Source organism: Plecotus auritus, assembly GCF_963455305.1.
Source record: "Plecotus auritus genome assembly, chromosome: 1".
NCBI lineage: Eukaryota > Metazoa > Chordata > Mammalia > Chiroptera > Vespertilionidae > Plecotus > Plecotus auritus.
The window spans coordinates 82,492,192-82,503,289 of NC_137770.1; the positions used below are offsets into that span (position 1 = coordinate 82,492,192).

Genomic DNA, 11,098 nt, shown 5'->3' on the forward strand with positions numbered 1-11,098 from the left:
GCATGCTCCCCACTGGGGATTGAGCCCGCAACCTGGGTATATTCCCTAACTGCGAATCGAACCGTGACCTCCTGGTTCATAGGTTGATGCTCAACCACTGAGCTACGTCAGCCAGGCAATAAAATTTTTTAAATTAAATAATTTAAGCAATACTTGGGAGATCATGATAAAAAGAAAAACTGGGGAAAATCGCTCTGGCTGGTTTTTCTCAGTGGTTAGAGCGTCAGCCCATGCAGAGGAGAGTTGCAAGTTTGATTCCCGGTCAAGGGCTCATACCTGGGTTGCAGATCTGATCCCCGCTTCAGGCGAGGCACGTGTAGGTGGCAATTGATGTGCCTCTCTCACAGAGATGTGTGTGTCTCTCTCTCCTCCCTGCTTCCATTGCACTCTAAAAATCAATGAAAAAAATATCCCCACTCCTTGGGTGAGAATTAAAAAAAAAGAAGAAAGAAAAGATAAGGGGACCCTAGCTGGTTTGGTTCAATGGATAGAGAGTTGGCCTGAAGACTAAAGGATTGTGGGTTCGATTCCAGTCAAGGCACATACCTCGGTTGCAGGTTTGATCCACTGCCCTGATTCAGGCATGTGTGGAAGGCAACCAATCGATGTGTCTCTCTCACATCGAAGTTTTTCTCTCTCTGTCTTGCCCCCTCCCTTCCACTCTCTCTATAAAAATCAATGGAAAAATATCCTGGGGTGAGGATTAACAACAAACAAACAAATAAATAAATGTGGAGAAATAGAAGTATTATCTTTAAATCATAATTCTATCACTTGAACACACAAGTGAATCAAATGAGTTACTATAAGCAAAACTTCTGAAATTGAGCAAACTTGCTTGACATAAAATCAATTTTTAAAAATAGCATTCCTACATAGATCCAACCAGAAAATATGATGAATCTATGAAAGAAAGATTATCTACAAGATAAAATTTAGTAAAAATATATAAAATCTATACAATGAAAACTTTAAAACACTATAGGAAGACACAAAGACTTGAATAAATACTAATACATACTATTTTGGAAAAAGAACACATAATTCTCCCTAATAACATAAATTTGACAAAACAAGATTAATAAAACTTTTAATGAGACAAGTTGATTCTGAAATTCAAATGGAGAAATAAACATTTAAGAATAAGCAGGAAAAATATGAAAAAGTAATAAGGGGCCTTAGCAGATATTAAGGACAATATAAAGCTATACTAATAACAAAGCTTGCTACCTTTCCAAGGACAGATAAACCGGTCAATTAAATAGTGCCCAAATTAGACTAAAATATTTATGTGGATTAAGAACATGATAAAAATAACACTTCTAATCAGTGAGGAAAAAGTAGATATTTTATAAATGGGATTGCAAACCAAGGGCTAGCATCTAGAAGAGGATGAAAGAAAAAAATTACAAAAGGATCAAAGATTTAATAGTAAAACAGAGACACATTTCTATATAATCCATTATAAACAAGGATGAGACAAGTAATAAAACTGATGCAGCCCAGCCAGTGTGCCTTCGTGGTTGACTGTCAACCTATGAACCGGAGGTCACAGTTCCCATTCCAGGTCAGGGGACATACCCAGGTTGCAGGCTCCATCCCCAGTAAGGGGCATGCAGGAGGCAGCCGGTCAATGATTCTCTATCATCATTGATGTTTCTATCTCTCCCTTTCCCTCCCTTTCTAAAATAGAAAAATAAATATTTAAAGGAAAAAACTGATGCAGAAAATACTATATGATAAATTTCCTAAGAATAAATAATTTTTATAGGGATCTCATTTTATTTTTTAAAGATTTTAAAGTTGATTTTTAGAGAGGAAGGGAGAGAGAGAGAAACAATGATGTGAGAGTGAAACATTGATCGACTGCCTCCTGAATGCCCCCTATGGGGGATTGAGCCCACAACGAGGGCATGTGCCCTGGCTGGGAATCAAACCAGCAACCCATAGGGGCAGAGGAACTCACACACTGTTAGTGAGAGTATACATGGGCATGACCGCTATAGAAGAAAATTTGACAATATCCTTTGATCCAGCAATTTCACTTCAAAAATATTACCCTACAGATAAATTTGTACATGTGTACAAATCTCTGTAACATTACTTGCGGTAGAAGACTAATGAATTGGTTAAACAAATATGGCATAGTAAAAAAAATGGAATACTGTCAACAAGACATAACTACAACTGGGGGTGCACATAACCCACAAGAAACATTCCTGGAGCACAGACCTCAGATGATCTGGACTAAAAATGGATAAAATACCTAAATGTAAGTAAACACACACACACACACACACACACACACACACACACACACACCCCTTCTAGAAGACATAGGCAGTAAAATCTCTGACATCTCTCGTAGCCATGCTTTTGCCAATACAACTCCTAGTGGTCAGGGAAATAAAGGAAAAAAATAAACACACAGGACTACATCAAACTAAAAAGCTTCTGCACAGCAAAATGAAAAGAGAACCTACTATATGGAAGAACATATTTGCCAATCAATGATACATCTGATACAACTTATAAAACTAAACACCCAGAAGACAAACAATCCAATTAAAAAACAGGCAAAGAACCTGAATAGACACTTCTCTAAAGAGGACATACAGATGGCCATTAGACATATAAAAAAAGTGCCCAAAGTCAGTAATTATCAAGAGATGCAAATTAAAGCTACAAAGACATATCACCTCACACCTGTGAGAATGGCTATCATCAATAAACAAGTGTGGATGTGGAGAAAAGGAGCCTTAGTGCAGACTGATGCAGCCATTGTGGAAAACAATATGGAGTTTCTCAAAAAATTAAAAATGGAACTGCCTTTTGACTCAGTGATCCCACTTCTGGGAATACATCCTAAGAATCCCAAAACACCAATCAGAAAGAATATATGCACCCATGTCCATAGCAGCATTATTTACAAAAGCCAAGACTGGAACTAGCCCACACACCCATCAATACAAGAATGGATATAAAAGCTGTGGTACATATACACGATGGGGTATTATATGGCTACAAAAAGCACCAATTCTTACCCTTTGCAACAACATGGATGGACCTGGAGATTATTATGCTAAGCAAAATAAGCCAGTCAGAGAAAGACAAATATCATTTGATCTCACTTATAAGTGGAATTTAATTTAATGAATAAAATAAAATGAGGAACAAAATAGAATCAGACGCATAGGTACATGGAACAGACTGATAGATTTCAGAGGGGAAATGGGTGGGGCAGACTGAATGAAAGAAGGTAAAAGACAATAGTCAAATAATATATATGCATAACTCATGGACACAGACAATAGTGTTGTGAGGGACGAAGGGAGGAGAGCAGGGTCTGGGAGGAGGTGGGGGACATCTATAATAGTGTTAACAATAGAAATAAAATAATAAACAAATAGAATACTATTAAACTATTTAAAAAGAATGGGGTACATTTACAACACCAAATGTTGAAGATGTGGAAATGGAACTCTCATTACTAGTGTAAGTGTAAAATGACACAATCACTTTGGAAGCCAGTAGATTCTTATAAATCTAACAGAGGCCTGGTGCACAAAATTTGTGCACGGGGGTGTGGGGGGGTCCCCTCAGCCCAGCCTGCAACCTCTCCAATCTGGGACCCCTTGGGGATGTCCGACTGCTGTGTTAGGCCTGATCCCAGGGATTGGGCCTAAACCGGCAGTCGGACATCCCTCTCACAATCCAGGACTGCTGGCTCCTAACTGCTCACCTGCCTGCCTGCCTGATCGCCCCTAACTGCCCCCCCTTGCCAGCCTGATCACCCCTAACCGCCGCTGCATGCCAGCCTGATCGCCCCTAACTGCCCCTTCTGTCGGCCTGGTCGCTCCCAACTGCCCCCCCCCCCCCGCTGGCCTGGTTGCCCCTTACTGTGCCCCCCCCTGCCGGCCTGGTCACCCCTCACTGCCCCCCCCGCCCCGCCGGCCTGGTCGCCCCACGCAGCCTACTGTTCAGTTGTTTGGTCATCCCTCACTAACCCCCCTGCCAACCTGGTCGCACCACGCAGCCTGCTATTCGGTTGTTACTGTGAGGGCATCCTGACCAATTTGCATATCACCATTTTATTAGTATAGATATAATCATATGTTTACCCTACAGTCTATTCCAGCCGTGGGCAAACTACGGCCCGTGGGCCAGATCCGGCCCGTTCGGCTGTTCTATCCGACCCGCGGAGCCGAAAGAGCGGAGGGTTCTCTTGCTCTCCCCTCCACTCCTTTACTTTGAATTTATATTAGTTCACACAAACACTCCATCCATGCTTTTGTTCCGGCCCTCTGGTCCAGTTTAAGAACCCATTGTGGCCCTCGAGTCAAAAAGTTTGCCCACCCCTGGTCTATTCCATTCCCAGGTATTTAGCTATGAGATATCCAAACCTATATCCATAAAATACTTATACTAAGACTGTTCATGGAAGCTTTATTCATAATAGCTCCAAACTGGAAACAACCCAACTGTCTATCAAGAGGAGACTGAATAAATACTGTGGTATATTCATAAAAATATTTCTCAAGAAAAAAATAGAATGAACTAATACATTCAACAACATTAATGAATCTCAAAAATATGCTGAAACAAGTGAGACTCAGAAGTATATACTATGAAGTTCAAGAACAGGCTAAGTTAGTCTATGATACTAGAAATCAGAACAATGGTCGCCTATGGGGAAGGGGTGGACTGACTACAAGAGGGTTTAAGGAAACTTTGAGGTGATGGAACATGGCTGGGATCTAGATTGGGAGACTTTGATAGTGTCTACTCTTTTGCACTATTGTCATTTTTCTCACAGTTGTGAGTAGGTGAAACAGTTTATTCTTGTATTATTATTATTTATTATTGTATTACTAGAGGCCCGGTGCACGAAATCTGTGCACAGGGGGCAGGGTTGTCCCTCAGCCCAGCCTGCACCCTCTCCAATCTGGGAACCCTCGAGGGATGTCCGACTGCCCGTTTAGGACCGATCCCACCGACATCACTCTCACAATCCAGGACTGCTGGCTCCCAACTGCTCACCTGCCTGCCTTCCTGATTGTCTCTAACTGCTTCTGCCTGCCAGCCTGATCACCCCCTAACCACTCCCCTGCCAGCCTGATTGATGTCTAACTGCTCCCCTGCCAGCCTGTTTGCCCCCAACTTCCCTCCTCTGCTGGCCTGGTCACCCCTAACTGCCCTCCCCTGCAGGCTTGATCGCCCCAACTGCCCTCCCTTGCAGGCCTGGTTCCCCCCAACTACCCTACCCTGCTGGCCATCTTGTGTCCACATGGGGGCAGGATCTTTGACCACATGGGGGCAGCCATCTTGTATGTTGGAGTGATGGTCAATCTGCATATTACTCTTTTATTAGATAGGATAGAGGCCTGGTGCATGGGTGGGGGCCAGCTGGTTTGCCCTGAAGGGTGTCCCAGATCAGGGTGGGGGTTCCCTTGGGGTGTGGGGTGGCCTGGGCGAGGGGCCTGTGGTGGTTTGCAGGCTGGCCACGCCCCCCTGGCGACCCAAGCGGAGGCCCTGGTATCTGGGATTTATTTATCTTCTACAATTAAAACTTTGTAGCCTGGAGCGGAGCCAAGCCTTCTGCTCCCTCCATGGCGGCAGCCATTTCTGTTGGGATTTATGTATCTTCTATAATTGAAACTTTGTAGCCTTAAGCGGAGGCCTGGGCCAGCCAGGGTGTGCGGAAAGCTTGGCTTCCTCCATCGCCAGGGAAACCCAAGCCTCCCTCCTGCTCTCTCTGTGGCTGCAGCCATCTTGGTTGGGTTAATTTGCATACTTGCTACTGATTGGCTGGTGGGCGTGGTGGAGTGATGGTTAATTTGCATATTACTTTTATTAGATAGGATTTTCCATATAAACAACTGTAAACCTATTTTTGCCCCACCCTGTATATTTTTAACCTAAATAACAAAATGATAAATGGTCAAAGAATTTAAAAAAACACTTCATGATTCCAAAGAACCAATTTGAAACTATGTAACCATGACCCACTTACCCTTCAACCCCTTTCCTCAATGATATATATATATGTGTGTATATATATACATACATATATATATATATATATATATATATATATATATATATATATATGTAGATATAGATATATAAATATATAGATATATATATAACTAGAGGCCCTGTGCACGAATTCGTGAACCAGTGGGGTCCCTTGCCTGGCCTGCGGGATCGGGATGAAACCGGCTCTCCGACATCCCCGGAGGGGTCCTGGATTGCGAGAGGGCACAGGCCAGGCTGAGGGACCCCACCAGTGCATGATCGGGGCTGGGGAGGGACATGGGAGGTTGACCAGTCGGGGAGGGACCGTGGCTGCCTGCCCCGATTGCCCCTTAGGGATTCTCCACCTCCCCTTCTGCACCTCCCCCTGCTCCTGAGGGGCAATCAGGGCCGGCAGCTGCCTCTTGCACCCACTGCCAGCGCCAGAGTTACCACTCACACCCACTGCTGGTGCTGGCCCTGCTCACACCTGCTGCTGGCCCTGAGAGTTCTCCACCTTCCCCTGCTCCTGAGGGGTAATCGGGGCAGCAGCCACTGCTCACACCTGCTGACGGCGCCAGCCCTGCTCGCACCCACTGCTGGCACCAGCCCCAATCGCTCTGTACCGTCAGCGGGTGTGAGCGGGCCCGGTGCCATCAGCATGTGGGAGCGACAGCAGTGGGAGTGGGGCTGCCAGCAGACAGGGGACCCGGGGCTGCGGTGGGAGGGGCCGGGTGAGGGCGCAGAGGATGGGCCAAGACCTGCCCCTGTGCCCACCCCAGCCTCGTGGCCCACAGTTCCTTTCAAGGTGCATATACATGTACACAATCTCTCTCTTAGTGTACAATAGCATTATCTGAAAAAAAAAGTAGATAATTAAAACTACTTTATTGCTAAAAAAAAAATGCTAACCATCACCTGAGCTCTTTCAGCAAGTCATAACCTTGTTGCTGGTGGAGGGACTTTTCTCCAATTTGTAAAAAATGCAATATATGTGAAGAAAAATAAAAGGGGGTATGCCTACATTATATACACTATTCTACATCTAGCTTTTTCTTTTAATGTGGAGAGTTTTCCAGATTAGCATACCTTACTCTACTTCATTGTGTTTTTTTATTTCATTGTTTTTAATTGCCATGTAGTGGTCTATTACAAAAGTTCTCATAATTTCATTTAACTATTTCTACACCAATGGACATTTAATATTTGTATCTATTTATTTGAGCCAAACTAACGACATGCTGGGAAGCAAGATCTCAGATGCTCCCTTGGCTATTCTTAATTTTCCCCAGAAGAACAAGCATCAGTTTTTCAATGTATTGAATGTATATTAAGATAGAAGGAAGGCACTGATAAATATTAATAGCTAGAGAGGCACTTAAGATTTGTTTAGTCCAAATCTCCATTTACAGAAAAAGAATACAGATACAGCTAAGTTAAGTAAATGGGCCAGGCCCAAAGAGTCTCCTGAATCTTAATACCAGGTTCTATCTATGGTTGGAAACTGGAGCCAAAGATGGTATCACAAGGCAACAATCAGAGATAGAAAACTCAAGTTCTTCTGATCTGGCTTCTTTTATTCTCTTCCAATGCCCCTTATCATCAAAAGGTAGAAAAAAACATTGCGCTTGAGCACCCCAGTTCAGAGTCAGAACTCTTGAGTGTAGAAAAGGTAAGGCAAAAGGAATACTTCTAACAGAAACCAAAGTACGGACATATCCATGATAACAATCATGCAACATAATTTCATTTTTGTTTAGTGTTTGAAACACTAGAATTTAGGAAAATGAATATTGCTATTTTTACAGTAATATGCTTTTTGCCTAAAAGGCAAAGATTTAAAAAGACATGACCATGACCAGGTCCCATCTCTTTTACCTTTTAGGCCTATCTCTGGATTAGAAAAACTGTTGAAATATGCATAGGCTTATAGTCTTTTAGTATCTACTCCTAGCTTGACTCTCAGAATTAAACATGATTTTTCTGTAACTTCTTTCTTTTACCTGAATGCTGCTTTCTTCATCTTCCCGGGGTGATTGGGCCGGCATGACTTCTACATCTGAATTATCAGATGAGGTATTACGTTTTCTCTTCTTACCCACCACGGGAGTGATGGTGCTAAAATGGAAAACACAAAATCATTTTCAATGAGGGCAAGGAAAATTTAGGAATAAGAAAATATAATTAATCTAAACCATTACAGATGAAGCTTTCAGACAGACAGAAGGATCTAGATCTTTAGTCTGTGGGGTGTCTGGCAAAGATTTTGGGGTTTCTAAACCACTGGCTGACCTCTACAACAGATTTGTCAAATCCTTACTACCACTGTATTTACAAATATCTGAGGCAAAGTAGCATAAGAGAGCAGAATGAATACTAGACTAAGAATTATAAGGCCTTATTTTAGTCCCAGTTCTGTCACTAGCTGAGCATGTTTCTTCTTTTGTAAAAATTGATGATACCTGGTCTGACAGTTGTTGAGGCTCAACTAAAATAATAGACATGAAATTTGTTTTCTAAAAGCTAAAATATCATATACAAATATAAAGAATTACTATAATTTCACCATAAATGCTGAAAAATCCTAGGGAATAGAAGCTGAGGAGAAAGGAGTGAAGCTGTAAGAGAGACATGAAGGAGAGAACACTCAGTGTGACAAGAATGACGTGGCAAGCATGGTGCTGTCAACACTGCTTAAGACTATCAGCAGTTGCCTTTTCTAGTTCACAGATGAGATGCAAGAACAGGGCAGCTATGTCTTCAGCAGCTCTTTTCCTAATGTGGGTGGTAGGGGGATATCGAGGAATTCTTCACACTACAGTGATACCAAGTCAGGAAGAATATATGAAAACATAGTCACAGTTTTTAAATGTAACCCCAAACACAAGGATCTTTTCCTGTGCCTTAGTGATTCTCTTTCAAAATATGCAAATTTCTGTTTAACAAATCATGTAAGCATTAAGACAGAAAAGAAAGGCCTTATTATCTTCTCTGACAGACACCAGCAGACAGATCACTTTGAACTATGTTGCTGCTAAATACAAGTATTTCCTCTCAGCATTAATGTAAAAATGAGTGCACTGCCCTCAAATGTCCCATCAGAGTACCAAAGGGTAGTACTTACTTCAGCTTACTCTTGCCCTTGGTTTTAGAGGTACCAGATGCTTTGCTTTTCTTTGGCTTTTCTTCCTTGAGCCTCTCCCCACTGCTCTTTTTCCTGCGTTTCTTTTCACCTTCCTCCTCAGGCCGAACGCTGGGCAACTCATCCTCATTCAGGACTCGAGGTATGTTCTGCTCACCTCGAGCACGGGCCCTAGCAATGGCTTCTGCTACAATCCGATTTGCTTTCTCTTGTTTCTTCTGGTGCTCCAGCCTGCGGTTTTCCTCCATTCCTGTCTTGCCCCCCATATGAGGAGCAGAGCTTGCTGGTGAGGACAGAGCGGCCACTTCACTGGCACTCAGGACTTTAACTACAGAAAGTCCAGAAGAGGCCCCCTGGGAAGAGCTAGCCTATAGAAATGAAAACACTAAAATGTCAACATGCTTGTAGATAAATAAAACAGCTCTGAAGCAGGTGGGCCAGAAACTTTAGTTCTCTAATTCCTCAAGAATCAGGTTCAGACCCAAATCCCACTAAATCTAGACACTTTTTTTTTTTGTGGGAAGGGGGTAAAAAACAACAAGAATTGTGCCAAGTTAGCCCTGGCTGGCATGATTCAGTTAGAGTATCAGCCTCCGCACCTAAGGGTCATGGGTTTGTTTCTTGGTCAAGGGCGGTACCTGGGTTGCAGGTTCGATCCCTGGCCCTAGGCGTGTCCCTGTCAGGTCAGGGAACATGCAGGAGGCAACCAATCAATGTGTCTCTCTCACATCAATGTTTCTCTCTTTTTTCCTCCATCCCTCCTTTCCCCTATTTCTAAAAATCAATGGAACAAAGATCCTCTGGTGAAGATTAACAAAACAAAACAAAACAAAACAAAATTGTGCCAAATTAAACTTCAATAACCTTTAGCCATGCTCCTAATGTCAATACCCATCTCCATTATTCTAGAAAATGTTCACACAATATAGCTAATACTGGTCTTTGGACTTAAAGTAAAAAAACTCAAATTCTACTCTTAACCTACCTTTTATCTCCCTGGGGGGTGGGAGGAGTGATAATCACTTGGCCTCATTAAGACTATTTATCTTTCAAATGAAGATATTTAAAACCATCTTTATTTCACAAAGGTAGGACAAGATTGTAAATGAAACAATTCAAAGACAAATATGAGATAAATCACCCCTTATCCCAGAGCCAACAATAACCCTCAAACCTTTCCATAATATAATTAAATCAAGGTTTCCATGGGTGAAAGAAATGAGTCTACATCTCAGTTCAGAGGTATGAGTCTAGACTGGCCCTCACCAAGGAGTGGTTGCTGAGGGTACTAGCGAGGGACTGAGGTCTATTTTCCTCCCTAACCATGTAAGTCTCACCTGTGGCTGTAGTACCACCTTGAGTGGTACTGAAAGTCTTTGTCCTGGGCTCTGTCCTGGTCCCATTATCTGAGCCTGCTGCACAGAGGAGAGCGTTACCGGCTGGGTTGAGGGTGGCTGCTGGGGCTGCGGCTGTGATGATGGAGGCTGTGGTACAATCTGGATTTTCTGCTGTGGCTGCTGCACCTGCAGCTGGATAGTTACTACTTTGGCGGGCTGCCCCTGGGCATTCTTGGCTTGAGTCAGGGCTGCTAGTTGGTTGCCCTGTAACACTATCTTCCCTGGTAGACTCCCTAGCACGACATGCCGATGTCCTTGGGGACCTCCAGACTGTGGCTGCTGGAGGACCAGGGTGATGCGTTTCGATTCACCCTAGAGTGAAGAAAGGAAATTGCAAGAAGTTCATTAAAGAATAATATACACCTAAGTATTTACAGCAGTTTTCCTCATCCTAAAAACATAAAAACTGAGAGGTAGAACAAAGTATAATTCATTTTGTTCATCCTCCTATCTGTCTTGATAGAGTCTTTTCTGTAGCACAGGTATCAAGCCTATTTTTTAAAAACTCCTGATACGAGGGTTATCTTCTAATGTAGTCATTCCA

At 42.9% G+C, this 11,098-nt stretch overlaps 1 protein-coding gene across 5 annotated transcripts in view; it reads right to left on the reverse strand.

The window, feature by feature from the left end:
* The window catches only part of CHD8 (chromodomain helicase DNA binding protein 8), a 62,205-nt gene that overhangs the window by 30,436 nt on the left and 20,671 nt on the right, over positions 1-11,098 (reverse strand). For all 5 annotated transcript variants that reach the window (XM_080686187.1, XM_080686186.1, XM_080686185.1 and 2 more), the window contains 3 exons: positions 10,495-10,866; positions 9,140-9,525; positions 8,019-8,133 (listed from right to left, as the gene is read on the reverse strand). In XM_080686187.1, coding sequence (XP_080542313.1) covers positions 8,019-8,133; positions 9,140-9,525; positions 10,495-10,866 — 873 coding nt within the window. The remainder of the gene's footprint in view (positions 1-8,018; positions 8,134-9,139; positions 9,526-10,494; positions 10,867-11,098) is intronic.